Source organism: Corvus cornix, chromosome 1 (genome assembly GCF_000738735.6).
Source record: "Corvus cornix cornix isolate S_Up_H32 chromosome 1, ASM73873v5, whole genome shotgun sequence".
Classification (NCBI taxonomy): domain Eukaryota; kingdom Metazoa; phylum Chordata; class Aves; order Passeriformes; family Corvidae; genus Corvus; species Corvus cornix.
The window spans coordinates 117,072,964-117,100,818 of NC_046332.1; the positions used below are offsets into that span (position 1 = coordinate 117,072,964).

Genomic DNA, 27,855 nt, shown 5'->3' on the forward strand with positions numbered 1-27,855 from the left:
CCTATTGTCCCTTAATTTACAAGAAGCCTTTAGCATATTTAGAGCTCAGATGTGGTGGAATTGTTGATAGACAATTTGAAAAATTTCACATTTCCTTGTGAGCATAGTCCAGCTGCCTGATAATCACACAAATGGCAGCACAGGAACTGCTGTTTGTACACACCCAGGAACTGAGAACTCAACTAAAAGTTCTTCTGCTATTTGGGGAAATTATTAATTTAGCATTACCTTCAAGTCAATTTCTACCTCTTTCCAATGTCAGTTGCTTTTCCAGTGGTGGTTCCTAAAAGTTGTCACAGATTTTTGACTTTTAGGTAATTGTATGTGAGAATTATGGAAGTTCCTAAACAACCTGGTTTGGAGTGATATAGTCACCTAAGAAAGAGGTGATCTGTGCTTGGAGAAGTTCCACTTCACACAAATCCCAGTAAATGCAGGATTCCAGGAAAGCCTTCACCAGCCTTGTGCATAAAATCTCGAGTGCTGGGCACTGCCCAGGCTCCCCAGGGAATGGGCACGGCCCCGAGGCTGCCAGAGCTCCAGGAGCGTTTGGACAGCGCTGCCAGGGATGCCCAGGGTGGGGTTGGTGGGGGGTCCTGGGCAGGGCCAGGGATGGGACTGGGTGATCCCTGTGGGTCCTTTCCAGCTCAGGATATTTGATGATTCCATGAAGAACAACAGCCAAGAAATCCCTGCTGCACTCAGCAGCTTCTAAGGGGTTTCTCTACCCCTTCCAAGCTGAGCCCACAAAAAGGTCCATGTGCCTTCTTAGGGATTTAATCCAGTAATAAAATCCTCCAGGCCCCCCCAAAATATGCCTTGCACATCTTGAGAAACTACAGAAGGGAGAACTCTCTGAATTCAGCTCCCACTGCTCAGTTTCCATGGTACAACAGGGGCTGGAGCGTGTCCAGGGCAGGGAAGGGAGCTGGGAAGGGGCTGGAGCCCCAGGAGCGGCTGAGGGAGCTGGGAAAGGGGCTCAGGCTGGAGCAAAGGAGGCTCAGGGGGGACCTTGTGGCTCTGCACAAGTCCCTGACAGGAGGGGGCAGCCGGGGGGGTCGGGCTCTGCTGCCAGGGAACAGGGACAGGAGGAGAGGGAACGGCCTCAGGCTGGGCCAGGGCAGGCTCAGGGTGGACAGCAGCAGGAATTTCCCCATGGAAAGGGAGCTCAGGCCTTGGAAAGAGCTGCCCAGGGAGGTTTGGAGTCACTGTCTCTGGAGGTGTCCCAGAGGAGTCTGGATGTGGCCCGTGGGGACAGGGTTTGGGGTGATGCTGGGGTGGCACTGGATGATCCCTTCCCACCCTGACAATTCTGGGATTTTGTGACTGCCCCTCCTGAACTCAGCCCTTCCCAGAAAGACAAGGAAGCTGCAGCAAGGCAGAAATCCCCACATACAGAACCAGATCTGCTCCTCCCATCAGATGAGCTCCACAATCTCCTCAAGCCGGAGGAGACTTTCTGCTCTTCCCAAAGAGGTGTCTCCACAACTCGTTATCAATCGACTGAAACCAATTTTTGTTTTAAACTGCAAAACCATTTACCTCTAGCCAAGGCATTCTTGGATTCCTGGCACATGCTGATAAATCTGTGCTTAATGGGCAACTTCAATTTTTAATTAACATCAGCTTGTTATCTGTGAACTTCAACCCTTCAGTATTTAAAAGATTGGATTTTGGGTGACTGGTTGGTTGGTTTTGGGGATTTTTTTTGCTACTGTCACAATACCAAGAAAATTCACCCCTTTTGCCCATTTATACTGTTTAGGTAATTTATGATTAAACCAAATACTGGCACTAACTTTAGAATTAATATCCTTTGGTCCAATTTATCACTTTCAAAGGACTCCATTAAAAAAAATAATACCCAAAAAGCACAACATGTTAAGATGTATCCAAAAATCATACATTAAGAAAAATTAAGCAAGGTTTAAACCTCAAGGATTAATTAAGCGAAGATTAAACCATTCTATTTTGTTTTAAATATAAATTGTGCCCATTTTGTTTGTTCTGTGTCTGACTCTGCAGAGATTCTCCCCTTCGATCCTCCCTGTCTCAGACTGGGAGAGTCATCTTCAAATTTACCTTAGAACAGGGCCACACTTTTAATTTTTTCCTATAATTATTAATAACTCTAGTTTCAACAAGCAATTTGTTGCTTAAATTCAACCCCACCTTCCACCCTAAATTGTTTGATTTAATCCCAGTTGATCAATTTACAAAACAACTCCATTAATGTCACTACCACAGTGATTTTCCTGCTGAATACTTGCAGCACAATTTGTGACACCTTGCAGGAAATCGAGTATTTCCGGCCAGCTTTCAGGAAAACCCACCAGTGGAACTGGCAGATAAAGTGCTTGAACATTGGAATATTTTATGAAAAAATGAATGCCATTAAAAGTTTATAACTACAGACTGATTTCCAACTTCTCTCTGCAGAACCCTGACATGTCTGGTGCAGAAATACACGAAAAAATCACAGTTTTAACAAAGACTGAGCAATAAAGCAGGAAACCACAAACAGCTACACGCAGGGACAAGAAGGAGCACACGGACAGCACATAAAAATTCATGGTGGCAGCAGAAAATCAAGTCTCTTTTATTCAAGATTTCAATTTGAAGTCCTGATTCCAGCAGATTTGCTGACCTTGTCCTGCACTTCTTGGATGCAAAAGCACAGAAACTGGTAATTTCATTTTTGCAATCATAAATCCGGAATCAGGGCTCAAATTTCCTCCTAAAGAGATTCTGCAGATTAAATTGATTCAACCCTGAGTTTGAAAGCTGAGCAGCATTTTCTTAAAAATAAAATAAAAATTAAATAAAATCCCCAACAGACAGATTTGAGAATGCTCCCAGAATCATTAATGCATCCTTCATCATTTCATTTTTTTTTCCACAATCAGGTTAGAAAATAATTAACTGAACATTCAGAAAGGCTTAACGAGTCCTGGGTTACCTTCAGCTGATTATTGAAAATATCAATTTCCTGCAGTTTAGATCTGGTTTCTTTCTCCACCTCATCCAGCTGGTCCCGGAGCTGCTGCCGTGCCAGTTCCTTGGCTTCCAAGGCTCTTTTGATGGTGAGAAGGGAATCCCCTGGTTTTGAACACATTATCAAGTCAGTATTTCCTTCCATGGAACAGTTCAGGTCATAGAAAGCAACATTTTCCCATCTGCATCTTGCAACACCCAAAGAGCAGTTCCAGGGGACACTGCAGAGAGGGAACGTGGCCTGACCCAACTGAGGCATTCCCAAATCTACTCACTGTGCAAACTGTTCTGCTGGACTTGCTTGAGCTGATCATTCAGCAGCTGCTTCTCTGGAATCAACCTGCCCAGCATCTGCTGAGACTCCTGAACCCAGGGCACAGGCAGGGAAAACAAGAACAGAAACAGGCAAAAAGGTGAGTGAGGGACAACTTCAGCCATGAGACCTCTCATTTTCATTTCTTCTTTACTTTTCCCTCACTGAATGATGTGTTACTGCTTATTTCCCTCCTGATGTATTATTGCTCTTATCCAAGCACTGTCTGTGTGATAACCCCACAGATCCCAGACATTCTCTGCCAGTCCAAAAGAGGGGATGTATCAAATTGAACTGATTCTCATTGAAAATTGAACTTGGCTTTCAATTACCCAAAACTGAAGGCAGAAAGACAAGGACAAATTTGAGGAAATGTTCAAACAAGCACTTACTAAATGTTTAATTCTGATTTTAATAAATGAAACACAGAATCCCAGAACCCCTGAGGCTGGAAAAGCCCTCCCAGCCCAGCCAGGCCCAGCTGTGCCCGATGCCCACCTTGTCCCCAGCCCAGAGCACTGAGTGCCACCTCCAGCCCTTCCTGGGACACCTCCAGGGATGGGCACTCCAAACCTCCCTGGGCAGCCCCTGCCAAGGCCTGAGCTCCCTTTCCATGGGGAAATTCCTGCTGCTGTCCACCCTGAGCCTCCCCTGGCCCAGCCTGAGGCCGTTCCCTCTCCTCCTGTCCCTGTTCCCTGGCAGCAGAGCCCGACCCCCCCGGCTGCACCCTCCACTAATAGTTAATTAATAATATTAATAACACTGTTAATGATTAGTAACTTAGATCAGGAATAGAAAGACAAATATTTACAGGAAAATAAAGACTTGCCCTTTAAAGGAATATATTCTGGCCAAAAGCCATGAAACACAAGCCCTGAGGGATGAGAATCCTTGAGTCCTTGACGTCTCCACTTAGAGCTCTTGGAAGGGGATTCTGATCTCTCTCAAACTCAGCACGTGGTTGTAAGCTTGTGAACTGCTGTGTTACAGGGGTCCCTGCAGATGATCCTCTCCCTTTGGGGGATCCTATTTATGTGTTTTCTGTAGAAGCCTGGCCCTTTCCAGAGCAGGAAGTGCTACCTCACACACTCTTCTGAAGCCTTGACCTTCAAGCTCAAGTTGTTGAAACACCTTCAGCAGCACGAGGTGAAACAGCACCTGAGTATCAACATCCCATCTTTCCCACAAACCCTGTAACTCCTCTGGGCAGTTCTCTGGAATTGCAGGCTTTTGAGGAATCAAGCAGCTGACAGCTTCAATCTGTCAAGGAGGATTGCAAGTAACATCATGCAATGCTAAGAATAAATGTCCCCTGACCCCTGAGCACCAGAGTGAGCCCCAGGGACGTCATGGACTCCCCATCCCTGGAGGTGTCCAAGGGCTTGGAGCAGCCTGGGACAGTGGAAGGAGTCCCTGCCCATGGCAAGGGTGGCACTGGATGGGCTTTAAAGTCCATTCCAACCTAAGTTATTCTGTGATTCCACAATTCCACAACAAGTTTTAAATTTGGTTCCAAGAACCCGGGACTGACTGCACTGCCATAGCTTTGGGCTGTCCCACTTTCCTCCTGCCAGACCCTGATGGGGCTCTGCAGTGCCCAGCTCAGCTCTGAGCATTATGCAACAACTGCAGCCTCCTGTGAGCTCCTTATGTTCCCGAAAATACCCTGAGACAGCACAGCACAGTCAAGGGCTTAAGGAATTCACTAAGTAGCAAAGTAGCAAAATTCAGATGAACTACAGATTTGATTATCAAGAGCTGCACATGTCCTTCATGGTGCAGCTGCAGGGCCTGTTGCAGCAACAGAGCTTTCCCAGCCCCTCAAGGAGATCCCAAAATCTGGATGCTCCAATCCTACCCTGCGCTGGGGCAGCCTCACCTCCAGGCTTGGGGGGGCTGCAGCTCCTCCGAGGGGCAGCGCAGGGACAGCTCCGATCTCTGCTCCTGGGCCAGGGACAGCAGCCAGGGAGCGGCTGGAGCTGGGCCAGGGCAGGCTCAGGCTGAGAGCAGGGAAAGGCTCTTCCCCCAGAGGGTGCTGGGCACTGCCCAGGCTCCCCAGGGAATGGGCACGGCCCCGAGGCTGCCAGAGCTCCAGGAGCGTTTGGACAGCGCTGCCAGGGATGCCCAGGCTGGGATTGCTGGGGGGTCTGGGCAGGGCCAGGGGTGGGACTGGCTGATCCCTGTGGGTCCCTTCCAGCCCAGGATTTGTTTCTCCAGCATGCTGCACTCTAATCATGCAGGAAAATCACCCATGATACTGTGAAAATCAAAGGGAAATAAGTGATAAATTCTTTTGATATCCCAAGGCACAGGACTCTGTCAATGGGATTTAAATGTGGGAGACAATCACTGCCTCACTTGATCCACACCTGTGTCACTGGAAGTCCTCAGGCTGGAGCACAGAACAAGCCAGGAGACTGAGAATGTGCCGTGCAAAGAAATCTTATCAGCTGGGTCCACACCTGGGTTAGGAACTCCCAGGACAGGCTGAGCATCAACTCTCCCCTTTGTGTGCCTGAGTGAGGGATTTCAGCCCCAGCACAGGCTGACAAACCCTGCCCCAGACAGCAGCAACCACAGAGCAGGGCTCAGGAAAGGGCCAACAAGAGCTGCAACATCCCTTCCTTATCTCAGTGGCCTGGCAGTTGTGAATGTCCCCAGCTGAGCGAGTCCTGTTTGCAGCTCCTGGAGAGAGCTGGTGGCAGCTGCCTGCCCACACCACCACCCCAAGGCTGGCAAAAGCAGAGCACTTCTTTGGTTAATCATCTGCTGGGGGACTAGGCTGATTTAATTTCATCCCTTTGTTAGGAAACAGAGAAGGAAAGAGTGGTTTTTAATTTATAACACAACTCCCAGTGCTTTGCAAAGAGAACAAGTGCAGCTGAATGGCCTTGTCAAAGTGACTGCAGCACTGCCATCCTCACACTGAGCCCCTGGGCCAGCTCCAATGCTTCTCAAGCAAACATTCCTAAAGGATAGAAGTTAATTAGGAACAACTTTCCATGGAGCAATAAAAACATAATAAAGTTAGGCAAACAACAAGTTGGTAGGCGAAGGGGAAGCTGAGACAAATCCTTAAAAAATCCATTATTGTAAAGGTCTATAACTCCAGCCCCTGGGAAATCAGCCCTCCCAAACTCATGGAAAAGGCAGAGAAACCCCAAAGAAAGTGTGGTTTGGGTTAAGTCTCCTGTTCTACTGCCTGTGCACAGGTAAGTGGAAGGCACAGGATGCTGAACATCTGCTCTGCCTAAAAACCCAGCATTGAACCCCAACTTCCAAACCACCACACAAAAGATGCTCCTGGTACTCTTGTGGAATAATACCAATAAAGGCACAGAAGTGCAGGTTTTGTTTATAAAGTTACACATGACAAAGAGCAATGTGTGATTTATCAGTGAGACTGGAAATGGAGAAAACTGCCCAGATTCCAGTGCAGAGGTTTCAGAAGAGATTGTGTTTTGATGGAAATGGAAACATTTATTTTACCATATTGTAGCCAGCTGAGCCTGGGGTAAACTTGACTGCATGAGAATCGTTCTCGCTTGGGGACCTAAAAGGGAAACAAATATTAACAAAATAAGCAAGAGATGTGACCAGCAGGAACCTGGCTCCCCCAAATAACCATGAAATAACTCTTCCCTTCTGCACAACAACCACAGAAGCCCGGACTGGGTTGGGCTGGGAGGGACCTCAAAGCCCACCCAGTGCCACCCCTGCCATGGCAGGGACACCTCCCACTGTGCCAGGCTGCTCCAAGCCCCAATGTCCCAGCCTGGCCCTTGGGCACTGCCAGGGATCCAGGGGCAGCCCCAGCTGCTCTGGGCAACCAAACCACTCAGGTTAAAACCCAAGAAAGCCCTAAACCACAAAGAGATGCACCAGAACTGATAAAATCAAGCCAGGGGACCAGTCTAGTCTCTCCCTGGAAGTGGACACTGCTTTTAGCAGTGGGTGAACAAAGCACTGGAAATGGCTGCACAAGTTTTCACAGAACCCACTGTGCCCTTCTCCAGAAACATTTCCCAAGGTCAACTTTGCAGAAAATAAAGGAAAGATGGTGATAAAATGATCCCAGCTATGATGAATGTTTGTTTCTAAACAAGAGCATTAAGCACTTGGGAGATTCAAACAGAAAAACACTGATGAGTCTCTTACTTTGTGAACAACATCCTCAGTGGCATTAAATTGGCCTCTTACAGCTCGAAACAAGGAGACAACAGAAGCTGTTCCAGTACCTGTCAAGTGTCCACTCATGGTTTTGTCGTGGCTGTTGAAGAGCTGCCGGTACTTGAGCCGTGAGGACTGAGGCACAGCCCACTCTGCCACGGCAGGAGCACTGCAAGGACAGCAGGGAGACCACGGATAATTGGAAATTTCATCTCATGAAGGTAATGGCAACAATCACAGAGTCATAAAATCACAGAAGGGTTTGGGCTGGAGGGACCTCAGAGCCCATCCAGTGCCACCCCTGCCACGGCAGGGACACCTCCCACTGTCCCAGGCTGCTCCAAGCCCCAATGTCCAGCCTGGCCTTGGGCACTGCCAGGGATCCAGGGGCAGCCCCAGCTGCTCTGGGACACCTCAGTACCTCCCCACCCTCACAGCAAAATTGGGGAAAAGAACAATTTCAGGCATAAAACTTGATTTCAGTGCAGCACTTCAGCCTCTTGTGAGGGGGCAGGCCCTGGCACAGGGTGCCCAGAGCAGCTGGGGCTGCCCCTGGATCCCTGGCAGTGCCCAAGGCCAGGCTGGACACTGGGGCTTGGAGCAGCCTGGGACAGTGGGAGGTGTCCCTGCCGTGGCAGGGGTGGCACTGGGTGGGCTTCAAGGTCCCTCCCAACCCAAACCTTTTCATGATTCCATGATCTAATATTCCCTGCTATTTCTGAAACCACCATGGGTTTGACTTCTTGTTTGCAAACATTTATCATCATTCAGTCTCTTGGAAGGTGTTTTTTTTCCTAAGAGTTTTGCTTTTTTCTTTACTGGCAGAGAATGAAGCAACTTAAACTGTTCAGAGGAACTACAAGCTTTTACCTAAACATGTACCAGGAAATGCAGAATAACATCCCATTTTACTCTGTCTTTAACTGGTTCTTTTAGTCAAATAATTCATAAGCTAAATGAAAACAAATGTAAAATATACTGAAAATGTAGAAAAGAAGGTGTGGAAAAGCCACATTTGAATGTAAAGTTTCTCATAATGGAATTCAAGTGAGGAATGTAATATTCACAGTTTTAATTCATTCCCATAACAGGTTGAGTTGATTTGTAGCTGATTTCCCAGGCTGAGAAGTCCTAATTCTGAAAAACAAGGAGCAGAGTTTTTCTGTCTTCAGGTGCATTCAAACTTTGTCCTTTCTTTGACCTTATAAACCATTCTTACATGACAAGACACAAACTAGTATCTCTCTTTTTGATTTCCCAACTCTTGGGCTTTAATAATATCCCTTCATGGGAGCAAAGCAAAAACAAGCTGCCCCTTCAGTAATGAAATAAAAAAGGCTTAATATTGAATTTTTACCCACAGGAATTCCTCCTCATTTTTGCTGGATTTGGGGGTTCCCCACATTAAGTTTACTCCTGTATCATACCTAAATTCTACCAGAGCATCCCTACTCTGCTCCTGGCAGGTTTTGATTACAGAGAGAAAATGAATTGTTTTGAAAGGCTTTTATTTCTATTTGCCAATAATGAGTAGTGTCACTTATCTAACAGCAGGGCAATAGACAAGCCAGCAGAAGAAGTGGAAATAAACCAAGCAATAAATTGTGTCCCAAGCCATTCCCCTCTTGCATAAAAACCTGTGCCACGGATCTGAGAGAGATGATTTATAAAGACTTTGGGAAATCCCTCTCCTACCTCCTCAAAGGAAGTTTTAGTTTTTTAGATCCACTTTCTTAAACCAGAGTAAACCCCTTTTTGCCCAACCACACATTTTTCTAGGGCTTGGAATAATCTAGAAGCCCTTTAAGTGATTTTTCATGCAGAACATGAAGAAAACAGAAGAAACAGTGATGTGGAGGGCATTTAAAATATGAGACCTATTAAATATTTTGCTTTTAGGAACCACCCTGGAGTTGCTAATTTTAAATAACATATTACTTGTCTTGTTTTCACAGTACCAGGAGTGTCTGTGCATGATGCAGGTTATGTTTACAGAAGCAAACGCTGTTCTAAAAATTAAGTGAAGACAGTCTCAGCACTGTTAGTAGTTGATGGTTTTATTTCCAGGATTCCCTGCTCCTGGAGCATTCCCTGTAAAGCCACAGCACTCCACAAAATGCTGAAGTGGTACCTGTGCAGGAATTGATTTCTGCCAGAACTATTATTTCAGACAAGCACTTTGTGAAAGGGAAGGAGTTTTTGCAACCCTGGGGACCCAACCCCCCGGCTGCCCCTCCGTGCCCCAGCCCCACCTGGCCACGTCGAAGGATTGTGCCTTCTGCAGCTTTGCATTGAGCTGTGCTCCCGGCCCGGAGCGGCTGAAGGAAGAACTCTTTGGCAAAGTGGCTGGGAAGAGAGAAAACAGGGATTTATTGCTATTCACAGTGAAACTGGGCAATTCCCATGACATTCATTCAGCTCCTACATCAAGTACAGGCACTGTGGGGCTGAAGGGAACTCTTTAACAATATAAAGATCAGAGAGTCCAGCAGGACAGGGGGAAACACAAGGGCACTTCCCTCATGTCTTTTTACTTCCACAGCTTTATGGAAACCCTGTTGATACCAAATTATATTTTGATAAATGTTAGAAACAATATGTAGTTCAGTATTAAAGCCACCCTAACAAACAGCAGTACTTCAGTAGCTATAAAGAGACAGGAGAGGCCCAATTTCCAAGCAACAGTTTCCTGGCAAGGTCATTCCTCCAAGTGCTGTTTTATTTTCTCACCACGAGGGACTCCTGCGGGAGGCCATGTCCACATTCCTTCTTTTAGCTCTTCTCCAAGTGTGCCAAGTGGGCTAAGGCAAAGCACAGTCCTTCCCCAAAGGCATCACTCGGAGTGGCTAATTCCATGTGTCCCAAGGAAATGGCAGGGGAGCTGTTAGGAGCAGGAGACAGAGAGTGAGAGCAGCGTACCGGGGTGAGCGAAAGCAGGCAGGGGCTGGATGACAGCAGGAGCTCCGTTAGCCAGGGGAGGGACGGCTGCAGGGACAGAGGACACCAGAGGGGGGGACATCCCCACGACTGGGATGGATGCCATGGGCACCGGGGCCACAGTGGTGAGGGATGGCATGTTGGCAATGCCCCCGAGACCTACGGGCGAGAAAAGCACAGGTTGGTTGTGACGCACACCCGAGACGCCGCCCGCAGGGGCTGCACAGTCACAGACACCTCCGTGGGAGCTCCCACACCCCTGGGACAGCCCTCCCAGCCCAGGGCAGCGCCAGCATGGCACAGGAACGGGACACAGGGCACAGGGACAGCCCCACACCTGCCACAGGGACTGCCCCAAACAGTCCAGCAGCATCTGCTAAGAAAGGAATCGCGTGCCTTGAACTGAGTGAGGAGCAGCACTGGCAGCCCCAGGGAGGGGTGAACCTCCAGGCTGGCACAGAAGCTGCGGGATTAGTGCTCCAGCCTTTTGTTGGGATGAGACAGGGCAAAGCTAATGGGGAGAGCACAGGAATGAGAGGCTGAGGGGTAAGCACAGTTGCAGGGAACCAGGGAGGTTAAGGAGGGCCAGTGGTGCCAGGGGAAGAACGAGGGTGTGCAAACAGCTCACATCAATCTACAGGGAATAAAAACAAGGGAATCACGGATTTGGCTGGGGTTTGTGGGAGGTTCATGTTATTTTGCCTTTTCTCACTTAACCCTGTATTTGCTCTGTCCAGTTTCACTGTTATCTTCCAAAGAATTTCATTTCTGACAGTAAAACTTGTGGGGGGTACAGTGGATCAAACCACACTGCTGCAAGCAGTTCATCAAAGGCCCTGCTCCCTTTCCTCAGGATATCTAGATGGCATGCTGGGCAGGAATTCCTCCCTGGAGGGTGGGCAGGCCCTGGCACAGGGTGCCCAGAGCAGCTGGGGCTGCCCCTGGATCCCTGGCAGTGCCCAAGGCCAGGCTGGACACTGGGGCTTGGAGCAGCCTGGGACAGTGGGAGGTGTCCCTGCCCATGGCAGGGGTGGCACTGGATGGACTTTAAAGTCCCTTCCATTCCAAACCATTCTGTGATTCCATAATTCTCAGGCATCAATAGCGTTGAGTCACAGAAAAGACTAAACCAGAAAGGGAAAGAACCTCTCACGACAGGACCAAGGTGTCAAACATGAGGTTCACCTTCATTTAGTTATTTTCCTTTCCCCATCCCATCTTCTCTACTCTTTTCCTAGAAATGATGACGACTGGCAATACTTCACCCCAAGCAGCTGTTCAACTCCTACCAAAGCAGCACTGCTCATCAAAGCAGAAGGTGCAGGGATTGTAAAAACTCAGGAGAAACAGAGCTGATCTTGCCAAAGCTGGAGATCCAGTAATGCCCACAGCTTAAACCAAAACTCCGGCCCTTTGGAATGCACTAGCCCTACTACCTGAGCCAGGTTTTGTTTGGAGCAGTGCAAACGTGAAGCAAACAGGAGCTCAGCTCAGGTTGCTCAGCAGGGCCGGGGTAGAAGCCCAGTGCAATCTGTCTCGGTGCACATGCAACATCTGGGTTTCAGTCCACAGGCTTTTAGAAGCACTTTTTCCTAAAATTTTCTTGGAGAAACTGCAAAATGACAGTGGAATTGCTGCAGTCCCAGGTAACAATGAGGAAAACAGGGAGGAAAACAGGGATCTTACCAAATCCTGGGGCACCGGGCAGGGCGAGGGGCGGCTGCTTCATGACGGGCGGCAGCGTGGCCGGGAGCTGGTAACCCTGGAGCTTCAGTTTGATGAGTTTCATAGCTATGGAAAACTCCAATGGATCCATCCTCCCATCATTGTTCATGTCAGCTAGAGCCCTGCAAGACACACCATTTTCACAGTCACACTCTGGAATTAGGAACTTCAGGCCCTGCCCGAGGAGCAGGCTCACACAGGTATGGATATCCAAGGCTGATGAAGGGGCTGGAGCCCCAGGAGCGGCTGAGGGAGCTGGGAAAGGGGCTCAGGCTGGAGCAAAGGAGGCTCAGGGGGGACCTTGTGGCTCTGCACAAGTCCCTGACAGGAGGGGGCAGCCGGGGGGGTCGGGCTCTGCTGCCAGGGAACAGGGACAGGAGGAGAGGGAACGGCCTCAGGCTGGGCCAGGGCAGGCCTCAGGGTGGACAGCAGCAGGAATTTCCCCATGGAAAGGGAGCTCAGGCCTTGGCAAGAGCTGCCCAGGGAGGTTTGGAGTGCCCATCCCTGGAGGTGTCCCAGGAAGGGCTGGAGGTGGCACTCAGTGCTCTGGGCTGGGGACAAGGTGGGCATCGGGCACAGCTGGGCCTGGCTGGGCTGGGAGGGCTTTTCCAGCCTCAGGGATTCTGGGATTCTCACTAATTTTCACCCAAAATTATGCCAGGCTAAAAATAAGACACTATTTAAACTTAGAGCTCCTCAATTTCTTTCCTGGGGTGGTTAATAAATAATTTTTAAGTTGCTTTTCTACTCTTGGAGGAGTAACAGCAAAGCATCCAGAGAAGGACAAATGTAGCCATACAAAAACTTTGCAAAATCCCACCAATGAAAGCACAGGGTCCTCAAACAGCACCACAGAGAAGCAAATCACTGACTTTGCAAATCTGTCCTTCAGCTACACTTAAAATAAAACATTCTTTAAATCTGTGACTCCCCTCAGCACCGCTCCATCTGCGAGTGTGCAAATGTGTTTTCAATTAAACAATAGCACTCAAGATGAAACATTGAGCCTAGGCCTTGAATAGGCTTTCAGGGAAAGGAGTCTGACTTAAACAGTCTGCTTTTTGTTCCTTCCCTTGCTAGTTAAGAAAACCCAGCTCAGCAGGGAATAGGGGTGGGAGCTTGTGGGGAGAGAAGCAGGAAGAAGAGTGTCAGTTCCTGCCACTGCACACCAAAAACCCCCAGAGTAAACACACATAAATAACAGAATTAGCTGTAAACTTACTTTTAAACATTGTCCTTATTTCTTTGTGTTTGTTTGAAGAATTAAGTACAGATTTCAGCACTGGAATAACACAGACTTTGAAGTTCATGCATTTATTATTTATATGTCATGGGTGTGCCAACACAAAGGCCCTGGGCAGTGTGGCTGAACCAGAGCTTCATTTTGGAACAAATCCCTCTCAAAGAAAGTTTTTGTGCAACTTGATGGAAAGGTATCCCAAAAGTACCCCAGTGAATTGACAGCTGTTTATAACTGACACACAAGGAGACAGCCAGGTAAAGGCAGTGGCAAAATGAAATCATCCCACTCCAAAAAAACCCCCCCGAAACTTGAAAACCTCCACAGAGGCAGATCCCAGCAGGGACTGGCACAGGTTTAGATCCCCAACAGCATCAGAGACACTCCAAACCTCTCCAGTACTCCTAAGAAAAGATTTTCAGTGGTGTAGCTGCCTTAAACCATCAGTTCTGATGTCATGGGGCTAAATAACAGAAATTAAAATCTGGGAGCAGCATTTCTTTCTCCAGAAAGTCTGGAGAGGAAACTGAGACTTAGATACTGATATCCTTAAAATTATGTGCTGCACCCATGCCTGAAAGATGCTGAATCACAAAACTCCAGACTGGTTTGAGCTGGGAGGGACCTCAAAGCCCATCCAGTGCCACCCCTGCCATGGCAGGGACACCTCCCACTGTCCCAGGCTGCTCCAAGCCCCAGTGTCCAGCCTGGCCTTGGGCACTGCCAGGGATCCAGGGGCAGCCCCAGCTGCTCTGGGCACCCTGTGCCAGGGCCTGCCCACCCTGCCAGGGAACAATTCCTGCCCAATCTCCCATCCAGCCCTGCCCTTTGGCACTGGGAAGCCATTCCCTGGCTCCTGTTCCTCCATGCCTTGTCCCCAGTCCCTCTGCAGCTCTCCTGGAGCCCCTTTAGGCCCTGCAAGGGGCTCTGAGCTCTCCCTGGATCCTCCTCTTCTCCAGGTGAACACCCCCAGTTCCCCCAGCCTGTCCCATAATAGTCTTACCAGTGGCTTCTACACCTGCAAATACTTTGATTTATAAGACATAAACCTTTCTATTTATAAGCACAGACAGACCCTCAGTGGGTTCTATCCACAGCCAGGAAAATGCAGGAAGAGTAAAGATCACCCTGTAGGAACCTTGATTCTCCAGGCACCCTTTCCCACTGGGACACAGCAAATCTTTGCATTCTACATGGGAAAACATGAACTGCCCCGTGATCAGAAACTGATGTGCACCAGTGTCATGCTCTCATTGAACTCCGATCCACATCAGCAGCTGTAGCTTTTCATTCAACATCTGACCTTCTGTGAACTCATTTACTCTACACCAACAGCTTCACTATTGAAATTACCAGCACAAATTTCAGTGCAAAGAGTTCTCTGCACCCCCCCAGAATTTCTCCAGTTTTATACCATGGAAAGAAAAAGCAGCTTTTGTATGACAGAATCTTCCTGCAAAAATAGGACACATTCTCATTTCTAGTTGCAGGAGTTGGTGTCAGGCTGCTGGATTTTACTGTGCTGCTTTGGAATAAACAGCACCTGAAATGCAGGGAGGGCCTGACAGGAAATACCAACTAATTTCACTAATTTCTGCTCCTAATGAAATTGGGAAAATGTGGTGTCCTGTATTTGCTTCATTTGTGGTCTGGCCGGAACCAGTGCAGAGTAAATGGATTAAACACTGACTAAATATTTATTATCTTTTATAGACCAGGCTTGTGTCTGTATCTAATGACAAGAGCTGCAGTGAGCTCAGCACCACCCCAGGGCTCAGGTGCTGACAAATCCCTTCCCCATGGATCTTTTCCTCCTCCTTTCTCTCATCTTTTCTGCAGAATGAAAAGCCAGCTTGATTACTTTTGCATTTATGAGCTGCAGAAACTGAACATGGGCAGTTTTCCCATCAAATATGCTGTAATTAGCACACAAACCATCTATCCATGAAACCAGCACCGTGTTAAACCAAGGAATCTCTGTGCAGTTCCCAAATCTGGACTGATTTAGCTGGACATTCCCATACTGCATTACACAGTCCCAGACTGTGTTACAAGCTCAGCCATGAGCAGTGAGCAGCAATCAGGTCTCTGGCCTCAGTCACGCCATCAATGCCTGTGCAGGAAGTCACAGCTCCCAGAATTACCCCTGCTTTTGCCCACCCTTGGACACAGATTTAGGAAGGCTGGGAGGGAAGCAGATGTCAGGAACAGGGAAGTCACCCAGTGCCTCTGTCCTGACAAAATAAGTAACTCCAAATACATGGAGAACACCTGGCAGTGATTATTTCAGTTCTCGTTTCATTCCAGAGGGCCAGGCCACACAGGAGATGCTCTTTGAGACCCCCATTCCTCAGGGCTCTAAAGAGAGGCAAATTATTCTGCTTAAGCACAGTTATCTCCCAAGCCACTGCAGGCCCAGCTCAAAGCCTCATTAGAGGCTTCTTAATTGATCACCAGCCTGGAGGAGTCTGGAGCTGGTAAAGTGTAGAACAACACAGAAGCTTTCGTGGCAGACCATAATACTTCACTCCTTTGCTCACTGAGGTCCCAGAGACTTTTCTTTCCTTGAATGAGGAGTACAAGGGACACAGGAATTCTCAATGCTGCTGTTCTGAAGGACTGTGAATTCTGGGGAAGCTTTTATGAGCACAGAAATGAGGGATTGATCAGATTTATTCCTTGTGTCCCTCCAGCTGTGAGGGATCCTTTAGGAAACACAGGCCAGGCTTTTCTCACATTATTACAATCAGCTGCAGTTAAAATCAGTAGAATGATCAAGAATAGGAAAACACTTCCAAAACACAACACTCAGACATCCATACAGACACTTCCTTACGGACTCCCCTGGATCCCTGGCAGTGCCCAAGGCCAGGCTGGACATTGGGGCTTGGAGCAGCCTGGCACAGTGGGAGGTGTCCCTGCCATGGCAGGGCTGGCACTGGGTGGGCTTTAAAGTCTCTCCCAACCCAAATCATCCTGGGATTCTGGGATTTCTCAGATCAGAAAATTAATTTCAGAGTTTTACAAGCTGCTCCAACTCAGAATTACAACTTTCCTTCCTTAAGGACGCCTGTACCTGCCCTTCCCTCCCAGTAACAATCAAATGCTACCTACAAAAACCCCAACCCAGCTATTCCATGAGTAAATACTGATGGAAGAGCACTTTTCTGCAGCTCCTATCTGTCAGAGATTTTGGGCTCATTACTCCAGAACTCCCACCCTAAAGTACTCAAGGATCTGTATAAAGATTTTTACTTAAATATTTACTTCTCTTAATTCAGAGATGACTGAAAAAATAAGAGAGACAGAGAGAAAGGAATGTCTATGAGCTGCTTTATGATTTAGAAAGGCAGCTTGAATAAGTTTTAGTTCAGCTTCATTAACAAAAATGTGCAGGTCTTGTCTCTATGACAACTCCAAAGGGAGTGGAATGATTCCCTTCCTCTCAAGAGCCTGGAAAACTGAATAATTCAGAGAGGAAGAGATCCTTAGTCAGACTGTTTACAACTGTTTGGTTTTGTTAACACCTATTTAAAGCCAATGCCTATGGAAGATTTTTGGAGAAAGGATGTCTTGTTTAAGACAAAACTTCTTTCCTTGCTTAATTCAGAGGCAAGAGAAGTTCCAAAGGGACATTTTAACACTCACTGAGTCTTCAGTAAATAAGACAACCACTCCAGCTTCGGTATTTGTAAGATGAAGATAATTAGAAAAGAAAATAAGCTCTGTATTTAAAAGCCATGTAGGTCTGGGCATGCAGATTTTCAAAGCAATAAAATAATTCTCCTCTTTCTCCAATTAGAGCAAAATTCTGCCTTTAACAGTCCTTACTGCACCAGAAAGTTTTTGTAATGGCACTGAACTCCCTGTCAAATAGCTCACAGAGGAAAAGGTAACAGATTTCTCCAAAGTTCTCCATCCCTCTGCTGCTTTACCAATTTAGAATGAAAACCAGTTTTAATTCTCTCTATCAAGCACCAAAATGTGTGTTGGTAGGAATATTATTAATGCAAATCATGAATAATCATAGAATCACGGAATGGATTGGGTTGGGAGGCCCATCCAGTGCCAGCCCTGCCATGGCAGGGACACCTCCCACTGTGCCAGGCTGCTCCAAGCCCCAATGTCCAGCCTGGCCTTGGGCACTGCCAGGGATCCAGGGGCAGCCCCAGCTGCTCTGGGCACCCTGTGCCAGGGCCTGCCCACCCTCCCAGGGAACAATTCCTGCCCAATCTCCCATCCAGCCCTGCCCTCTGGCACTGGGAAGCCATTCCCTGGCTCCTGGCCCTCCACACACAGGTCCAGGTCTGGCAGGGTCAAAGAATTTGGAGCAGAAGCACCTTCATTCCTGCAGGAAAATCCAGCAGTGTAGGAATGTCTGTGCTGTGTAACAGGCAGCAGATTTGGATCTGGCTGAACTCACCAAGGAATGACAAAAATTTCCAGCTTCCAAGCTTTGACTCCACTGGAAACAGTCTATGTCAATCTTCATTTTTGTAACAAATACTCCAGGTCTTGCCTATGCTCTCCCATTAACAGATTTTTAACACTAATTACTGTGCTGAGCAACTGTATTAGTCCAGCTTTAATAAAGCTGAAAGCATTTAGCAATTTGCAATGAGGGTTTGAAACTGCCAACTTCAAGAATGCCATTTGCTGGGACAGCCCAGGGGCCATCGACCTCCTGCCCACCTGGGGACACCTGGGCACCCCTGGGCTCCTGTCCAGGTGCTGTCACCAGCACTCCCAGGGCCTTTCCCAGCTTTCCAGCCCCTCTTTCCCAAGACTGGAGTGTTCCACGGGGCTGTGGTGACCCCAGGGCAGGACCCAGCACTTGCCCTTGTTGACCCTCACCCCACTGACCACAGCCCATGGCTCCAGCCTGTCAGATCCCCCTGCAGAGCTCTCTGCCCTCCAGCACAGCCACACCCACCCAGCCAGGACAGCCTGGCACTGTCGAGGAACTGCCTGAGGGAGCCCTGATCCAGATCCCCCACAAACACACTGAGCAGGCCTGGCCCCAACCCTGAGCCTGAGGAGCCCAGGAGAGCCCAGCCCCAGTTGCATTCAGCCCTACCCCAGTGTGTCCCACAAACACCCCTGTATCCCACCTCCACACTCACCATATCTGTGCTAGCACTGGCTGAGGTAACCCAGATTGGAAAAAAAAGTTCCTGGCTTGATCACCTGTAAAATAAATAGGACATGGCTTCAGCTACAGCTCCAAACAGCTGGCAGAGGAACGGGGAATCAGGAGGCAAAAAATACCTGCAACAGAAGCCCAACCCATTCCATGACCGGTGATCATGTACAAAGCACTAAGAAAATTCAATGTAACAAAACAGTAACAAAGAGGAGGCCTCCTATTGCCTTTGAGACCAAACTTTGACGAAACTTTAGAAGGATGTGCAATTCCTTGATTTGGAGCTTTGCTTCCCACTGCTTCAATCAGTTTTGCATTTAGATCTTCCCAAGAGGTCAACCATGCTGATGTCAGTGCTTTACAAACTGAATTTCTAAACCCGATTTCAGTTAAATTGACACACCTTTATTTAATCAGACCTTTCATTCATCACAGTTTCAGTGTGGTGGGCTGACCCCAGGCACAGACAAAGAACCCATCACTCCCTTCCCTTCCGCAGCAGGATGGGGAAGAGAAAATACCAGAAAATAACAGAAAAGTTGGGGCTGATGTGGCAAGGCATTTGAACAAAATAAGAAATACCTGTTCAAATTTTCTAATTCTTATGCCCATATGTCTCCCAGGCAGCTCTGTCTGTTTAGGCTCACCAGTTAGTATTTAACTAAACAAAATTAAAAGTGAAAACTGTTTGTTTACCAGTGATAAATCCAGCTGTTGGTTTCAGACTATGGAACTGTTGGTCATGTTTTGCTCTCTCCTCCACAGTAATAGCCCAGATATCCAGGTTGCCTGGTTCAAAAGAAATTGAGAAATGACATAAAGAAACATTACCTAAAAACCACCCTCCTTTGATATCTGACTGCAATTATATCATTCTGGGCCTCTGCAAACAACCCAAGGGTGGGAGCTCACTGGCCCCCCAGAGCACACACAGAGCTGAAATTCCAGTGCCTTTACCTGCAAAGGCACCTCATTCCTCCCCAATACCCCGCCCAACCCTGCCCAGAGAAAAGCCCTGAACAGCTGCAACCTTTATGTGGAACCAGAGCAGTTACTCTGATTCAGCACTGACATTTATCTTTGTAATCCTTCTGCAGATCAGCTGCAAAACTGAACTCCCAAATGTATTCCCAGGATCTGAAGGGGCCTACAAGGAAGAGGGACTGCTCATCAGGAACTGAGTGACAGGACAAGCACAGATGGAAAATCTTTGTCTTCAGACTGGAAGAGGGGAAATTTGGGTGAGTTATACAGAAGAAATCCTTCCCTGGGAGGGTGGGCAGGCCCTGGCACAGGGTGCCCAGAGCAGCTGGGGCTGCCCCTGGATCCCTGGCAGTGCCCAAGGCCAGGCTGGACATTGGGGCTTGGAGCAGCCTGGCACAGTGGGAGGTGTCCCTGCCATGGCAGGGGTGGCACTGGATGGGCTTCAAGGTCCCTCCCAACCCAATCCCTTCTGGGATTCTGTGATTTCATGTGAATAGCAAAAATACTGTCCCAACTGCACTGCCAGGGCCCATCCTGGATTTTTCACTGCAGTTACAGATGCTGCAACTTCCCCTGGTGTAAATGAAGAGCTAAAAATGTGTCACTTTTGTTCTAATCTAAACATGAGTGATGGGAAAACAAGGAAAAAAACTGGAAGAGGTAACACCCAAAGGCATCTGCTGGACCTTTCAGCAATTAAAAAGTCCAGGAACTCTGAAAGGGAAAAGCATCTGCACTTCTCCAGTACAAGTGGAGCAGAATGAGGTGGTGCCCCACTGGCAGGGGCTGAGTGGCCTGGATGTGCCCTGCAGGGACAGAGTGTGGGGCTGGAAGGGATCAATACAGGACACAGCGATCCTGCCCTGCTGTGCTGTGGGCTGAGAGGTGTCTGCAAAGCCATCACAAATCAGAGAAATTCTCAGCTCAGAGAGATGCACTCTGCACAAATACTTCCCTGTAGAAAACTCTCGGAAAGGAACACATCTATGCCAAGTTTTTGCACATAGGAACAGTTCAGAACACACCAGAAACCACTTACCCCCAAAAGGTGTTGGAAACTGAGCCATGGTTCTGTCACTTTTAGCTTGTTAATAGATGCCTGGAGAAAAAAAAATAATAAAGAGATATTCAAACACAGTATCTTCCATTTTCCATGTATTTTCTGTCTGATTAATTACAGAAAAAATACAGAAAAAAAAAAAAAGCAGTGAAGAAGCAGGAATGTATCAATACTTCCCACACCAACTGTGACTTACAGAACTCAGTGTCTCATTTTTGCACTTCCCTGTGCATGCATGAGGGCATCTTCCTACCAGGAAACAGCTACCTTTCAGTTCTGCTTTAAGAATGGCCTCAAAACCAGCCTTTATTTATAAATCAGTGATGGAGGGAAGGACAGAGCTCACTCAGAACCCAGGGATGCTGCTCCAGGCTCCATGACTTTCCTGAATGTTACAATCCCTGCTCTGCTTAGGAGGGAAACTGGTTCCATTTCCAACTGTTGAAACCCAACATTGTCAGCAATCTGGTTTTTATTGCTGACAGAAAATGCACTGCCCTGCTCAGTGTCCCTTTGTTGAAACCAAATACATTATAAAGATTAAACTCCATTTCCAGGCTGCTTTACCCCCAGCCCAGCTCCAGATCTGAGGAGCACCAAGTGCCCAAGGTGCCGTTGGAGTCGGGGAGAGCCTCCAGGAGAGCACCACTGGCTCTGCAAACAAAGCAACTACACAGGCTCCAAATTTAATCTGGACAGAGAAAAGGAAAAACATTTTTCTTGCTGCACACAAAGCCTGACATGAGCTGCCTGAGCCAAGGAACAATGACCAGCACCGGAGCCGCACAACAATGAGCGACGGCCTCTTGTCCTGCGAGATTCCACTCGTGTCTTCCAGGCAACAGCAGAAAGGCAAAGGGAACAGAATCAGAAGGAGAACAATTTAGGCTGCTTGAACAGCAGCAGAAATTTATCAATATCCCCAAGAAAAGGCATTCACTTGCACCAACAATTTCCTTTTGTCTGAATTCCTGTTTGCTCCCCTCCCCATCCCCCTTTCACACTTCCCACATTCTCTTCTGGCTTCCAACTTGGGAACCTCCTCTGCATCCCCTCCCCAGATGTCCCTGAACAAACCCCTGGTGCTTTTGCCAGCCAGGCTCCTCAGCAGTTGGAATTTAGGGAATGATGGACACAATCCTGATTCTTTTTCCTCGTAATTTGGCCAAGCACGTGACTCCAAATGCTTGTCCCCAAGGCCAGGGAATGCAGCTGGTGCTGCTCTGTGCACAGCAAGTGTTACCTCCAAAGTTTCAAATTCCAGGCACCAGGATCCAGAGTGTTCAGAACGAGCTCCCTGAGGTGTGGGGCTCTCCCAAAAGTATTCCTGAAGTGCTGAAAGATCAGCACTTTTATCTTTGCCTATGTTTTCTTATTGTACTCTGCTGCGGGCAAGAACTCTGCGATGCCGCTGGGTTTTGTGACTGCAAGGAAACCCTGAGGAAAAAATAAAAGGAAAAAAAAAAAGGAGGAAAAAAGGAGGGGAGAAGGAGGAGGAAAAAAGGAGGAAAAAGTAAAAACAAAAAACCCAAAACAACCCCCCCAACCAAACAAAAAAAAACCAAAACCAAACCAACAACAAAAAATAAACAAAAATAAACAAGAAACAAAAACAAACAAAACCAAAACCCAACCAAACAAAACCAAAAACCAAGCAAACAAAAAACTCCCCAAAAAAAGCCAACCCAAAACAGGAAAAACCAAAAGCAGAACTCCCTGAAGTGCCTCCTCTCACAGCCCGGGCAGTTTCCATATTATCTTTTCCTTTTTATCACAAGGGGAACCAGCAGAGCATTTACAGTGCTCAGCCCTTCAGGGAAGATCCTCCTCCACAGACTGCCAAGATTCCAAAAGAATTGACTCCCCTTTACCTTGAACAGAGGAGGAAGAGGAGAGGGAGTGGGAAGTCTGAATACCAGCCCCATGCTGGATGCCAAGGAAAGCAGAAACTATTCCAAAGAACTTCCAGAGGGGGAGAAAAAAGAGAAGAAAGAGAGAAAAAATACAAAGCCAGATGAAATAACGATGGGGGAATGGAGAGAAGGAGCAGAAAACTGTGTTTAAATTTGAGACACTGAAACCCAAATCAAAATCAACTGCAGACAGAGAAACAACGGGAATCAAACTGAGGGAAAGACAAATCTCCCTTACTGGAATATGCTGGAGTTTGTTGTTTATTGCTGATGGTCACCCAAGCTCCATAACCACAGGTTTCATTTTGCGTGACTGAGGAGGTGACAGCAGGGGCCCCAACTCTGTCTCCCAAAGGCTGGACCAGATGGTCTTTCGAGGTCCATCCTGACCACAGTTGTTCTGTGATTCTATTTTCGGGGTTGAAGAGCTCAGGGATGGAGACCAGGTATTATTTATCCCCAAAAACATGTGGTACAGCTGTTACATTATAAATTATCATATATATGTATTGTAAAGCACAAAAAATAGCACAGAATCCCAGGATCCCTGAGGCTGGAAAAGCCCTCCCAGCCCAGCCAGGCCCAGCTGTGCCCGATGCCCACCTTGTGCCCAGCCCAGAGCACTGAGTGCCACCTCCAGCCCTTCCTGGGACACCTCCAGGGATGGGCACTCCAAACCTCCCTGGGCAGCTCTTTCCAAGGCCTGAGCTCCCTTTCCATGGGGAAATTCCTGCTGCTGTCCACCCTGAGCCTGCCCTGGCCCAGCCTGAGGCCGTTCCCTCTCCTCCTGTCCCTGTTCCCTGGCAGCAGAGCCCGACCCCCCCGGCTGCCCCCTCCTGTCAGGGACTTGTGCAGAGCCACAAGGTCCCCCCTGAGCCTCCTTTGCTCCAGCCTGAGCCCCTTCCCAGCTCCCTCAGCCGCTCCTGGGGCTCCAGCCCCTTCCCAGCTCCCTTCCCTGCCCTGGACATGCTCAGCCCCTCCAGGTCTCTATTGCAGTGAAGATCAGAACTGACATCTCAATTTCCAACCTTATTTTGCAATAGTAACCAGTTGTTTAGATGTGCATTCCACATTCTCCACTCTCTACCAGTTCCCCAGCAGCACTGACTCCACTCCTGTGCCTTCCTTGTCTCTCCCAGCATCCCCAAGAAAGAACCCATAGTGGGATAAAACAAAAATCGTGAAGGAACCAACTGCCCAGACAGGTGCCAGAAACCTGGGCTGGATAAGCTGAGCTCTGTGCCATCCCTTCCCTTCAGGAAAGCTGTGATTTCACTCCAAGTACTCATATTTGTATTTGTAGGAACTTACAAATTTCAGCTTTGAACTCTAACAAATTCAACTGACATTGACCAACAAGTTCAAAAATGATTCAAACAGGAAGAAGGGGAGATGATAAGAGGAACCACAACTGCACCGTCAGTCAATCGCACACAGTTCCCTTGGGAAGCCAGCCCACAACTCCCACCATCAGCAAAATCATGCCAGCAAGGAAATGTGACCAACAGTCAGACCATCAAAGGGTTCATTTTGCACAAGAGTCAGAAGATGCAACAGATACTTTGGCCTGCTTCTAGAGAGCACAACGAGGAACACTGAGCTACTCACCTGTGCCTGTCACAAAAGAGCTTAAGCCATTGCTGCTCTGGGATTTGCCAAATCAATCCAACATTAAACACCTCCTTCCAACACAAATCCCTTCATCCCTAAAGAATAGCGATCCACATCTCATCCACAGAGTATAAACCACTGAACACTGGGATCAGTCACGAGTTCTGTACTTACCAACCCTCCAGAAAAGGCAAACGTTCCAGCTTTCCAATTCCCAGTGTTGTGCCAACAGCAGCCATCCCACAGGCCCCACCAAGGTCAGAGGATCCCTGAGGCTGGAAAAGCCCTCCCAGCCCAGCCAGGCCCAGCTGTGCCCGATGCCCACCTTGTCCCCAGCCCAGAGCACTGAGTGCCACCTCCAGCCCTTCCTGGGACACCTCCAGGGATGGGCACTCCAAACCTCCCTGGGCAGCTCTTTCCAAGGCCTGAGCTCCCTTTCCATGGGGAAATTCCTGCTGCTGTCCACCCTGAGCCTCCCCTGGCCCAGCCTGAGGCCGTTCCCTCTCCTCCTGTCCCTGTTCCCTGGCAGCAGAGCCCGACCCCCCCGGCTGCCCCCTCCTGTCAGGTCTGGGGCACTGGAGCATGTTGGTGCTCCCGGTCAGGGAGAGCAGTGTGACAGATCAATGACATTCCAGGAGATCAATAATTTGAATGCCCACAGGACCATTCCGCAGATCTCTGTGTGATTTCCTTCTGCTTGGGGTTATTGGCCTGTGCTGTTCCGGGCAGGCAGAAAGGACCCTGTTGTGAGAGTTGTTCCAATTGCACTGAACATCTCCTGTGCTCAGGGGCTTGACCTGTGTGTCACCTGGGAGGTGGAAAGCTCAAAAAGTCTGGGAGTGCAATCACAGAAGCATGGAATGGTTTGGGTTGGGACTTAAAGCCCATCCAGTGCCACCCCTTGCCATGGACAGGGACACCTTTCCCTAGAGGAAACCCTCCTGCCTTCCACAACCTCCCCAGCCACGGTTTTCCATGCAGTTCAGAGCACAAGGAGCCTTTCCCCATGCCTGACCCGGGGGATGATGAGATGTCCCCCTGGCACAGGGATGGAAAGCATACAACAAACATCAGGACCGAGGCACTCCAACAGCACCACTTTTATATTATGTACAAATGGAACTTCCATCACTACACAATTATCTTCACACACACAGAGTGTTAAAACAGACATTCATGAGAAACATTTGCTTATCCCCAGCTCTGAGTGAGGGAGGAAAGGCCCTGCTCAGCCAGCTCAGCTGTCAGGGCTCCCTCTCTCTTCCACCTTATACTGCTGTTGCTAAGCCCAGAAATATTCAAATTCTTGATCCTTACTGCAGATTATTTCTTCTCATAAACCAATACTCTATACACAAGCAGTGCTTGTATTTATATAACTTATAAAAAACAAGGAGGGTCAAACCCTAACCCTAAAACTTGTTCATATAAAACTGAACCACATAGAGACCAACCCCATATATATAAATCCTAGATCATATCTAAGTACTGATGTTGAAAGTTTTTACCTCGAAAAAATAAGCAGGTTGAAAATAACTCCAGTAAAAACATTTATTCATAGGAGTCAGACATGCATGAAAATCCCTTTCACAATGTATTATACATCGACTTTAAAAACACAGCTTAGAACTTTATTAGAGTTTCTATTTAAAGTTATCTGTGCTCTGCTGAGACCATGTTTACAGAGACAACTGCAATAAAGCCACAGGACGTATAAATTAAGAATAATTGAGCTATTTCAGTGTTGTGTGTCTTTATACAAACACATTTTACACAAAAAAGACCCTATTTTTGTTTTCCCTAAACTGCAACACAGCATTTCTATTCCTAAACAATTTCTCATGAGATAATTCTTGATTTGAATGCCAAAATTAATTCCTGAGGCCATTTATCAGTCACCTTCCTCCTCCTACAGGAAAAAAAAAAAAGAGACAAACCCAACCAGATAAAGTCCCCACATCCTCCAAGAATTCCAAATGACAACAAAATCCCTCCAAGCAGGACATCAGATGAGAGTGTCCCATGCTGACAGCAGGGTTTGGAGTTTGCAGGTGTTCCATGGGAACGACCAGGATCAAGTCAAGGCACTCAAGAGTTTTAGCAAAACCTGGTAATTTTGGATCAATGTTGGCAAACAAAAGCAGTTTGAGCCATTAAGGGAATTCTAATCCTTGCTCTTTGGAGATCAGATTTTAACACAGTCACCAGCCTGCAAAACTTTTTCGGGTTTCTGCTCCTTACAGGAATCACTGGGAAAGTAAAAACCTTCACAAATGTCAAGTCCTGCCATTTCTTCTACTTTGTGCCAAGCACCCAGATGAGATTAACAAAACAACTCCCCACTGCAGATCACCACCACCGGTGGCAATGATCAAACTGCTGAGGAGTCACTTCTGTATTCCAGAATCATGGAATGGTTTGGGTTGGGGGGGACTTTAAAGATCATCTGCCTGACAGGAGGGGGCAGCCGGGGGGGTCGGGCTCTGCTGCCAGGGAACAGGGACAGGAGGAGAGGGAACGGCCTCAGGCTGGGCCAGGGCAGGCTCAGGGTGGACAGCAGCAGGAATTTCCCCATGGAAAGGGAGCTCAGGCCTTGGGAAGAGCTGCCCAGGGAGGTTTGGAGTGCCCATCCCTGGAGGTGTCCCAGGAAGGGCTGGAGGTGGCACTCAGTGCTCTGGGCTGGGGACAAGGTGGGCATGGGGCACGGCTGGGCACAGCTGGGCTGGGAGGGCTTTTCCAGCCTCAGGGATCCTGGGATCTCTCACACATGGGCTTGTTTTAATCCTGACAGCATTCCCCCAGTAATTCCAGTCCCAACTGAACTGTGACTGGATTACAGCACCCTTTTCAAGAGGTGACTGACACTTATTTTAGAAGATTTAACACAGTGAAAAGCCAGTGCATCACTCAACTGTTTCTAAACCCCTTATTAAGAAATAAAGTAAGTATCTTGTTTTATTTTCAGTTTAATAGTTGTTGGCTGACATTAACTTCAAGAATGATCCAGAAAGCAGGACAAGGAGATGCAGGATGCCCCTGCTGGATGCGAGTGTTGTGTGCCCTTGGACCTCCAAGTCTGTTCTGTTTGACAGCCCCTCTCAGCTGGGGCTCCTCTCGAGGTGGAACAGCCCCAGCCCCCTCAGCCTTTCCTGGGCAGGTAGATGCTCCAGGCCCGTCCTCATCTCTGCTGGATCTGGTCTGGGAGCTCAGCAAGCACCAGCCCAACTACAGAATAAATTATTACGTGGCTTTTTTCAGATTATCCCTTTCCTTATTCCTGCATCAACTCTCACACCTATTCCACCCACCTCGGGCCACCTCCTATAGCGAGGGGGACACTGCTGCAGCACATCCAAATCAAGAAGATCATGGAAATATCCCAGGAAGTGGCTGATAAACTTCTTTCCTCCCTTTCCTACAGATGCCCATGATACAACTCTGCAGGACCTCCCATGTTTCAACCCAGCCTGATGTTTTTAAAGGAATTAGGGAAGCCAAAGGAATAGGTCAGAGCCATCATATCCATCTTGGACAGTAATGGTGGCCTTCCAGCCAAATTTAATCACTTGTAGGCCTGACCTAATCCCACCTAGCTACGCTGTGAAAGTCCACATGCTTGTCTCAACTTTAGAGCTGATCCTTTGAAATGGGGACACTGTAAAAAAAAAAAAGAAAATCGGCTGTTCTTGAGATGTTTCACTTCACCTTCTCTCCCTCTGCCACTAAGTAACAGCTCTGCTGGGGGAAGGGTAGGAAGGAAGGAAA

The 27,855-nt window shown here is 48.0% G+C and overlaps 1 protein-coding gene across 1 annotated transcript in view; it reads right to left on the reverse strand.

Moving 5' to 3' along the window:
• ITSN1 (intersectin 1) overlaps nt 1-27,855 on the reverse strand; it is a 97,755-nt gene that overhangs the window by 50,567 nt on the left and 19,333 nt on the right. The window contains exons 2-11 of the mRNA XM_039555797.1: nt 20,546-20,605; nt 19,219-19,311; nt 18,503-18,566; nt 12,101-12,261; nt 10,397-10,573; nt 9,730-9,823; nt 7,546-7,646; nt 6,796-6,860; nt 3,270-3,468; nt 2,960-3,099 (exon numbers count right to left, since the gene is read on the reverse strand). Of these exons, the coding sequence (XP_039411731.1) occupies nt 2,960-3,099; nt 3,270-3,468; nt 6,796-6,860; nt 7,546-7,646; nt 9,730-9,823; nt 10,397-10,573; nt 12,101-12,261; nt 18,503-18,566; nt 19,219-19,311; nt 20,546-20,573 (1,122 nt within the window). The 5' untranslated portion in view covers nt 20,574-20,605. The remainder of the gene's footprint in view (nt 1-2,959; nt 3,100-3,269; nt 3,469-6,795; nt 6,861-7,545; nt 7,647-9,729; nt 9,824-10,396; nt 10,574-12,100; nt 12,262-18,502; nt 18,567-19,218; nt 19,312-20,545; nt 20,606-27,855) is intronic.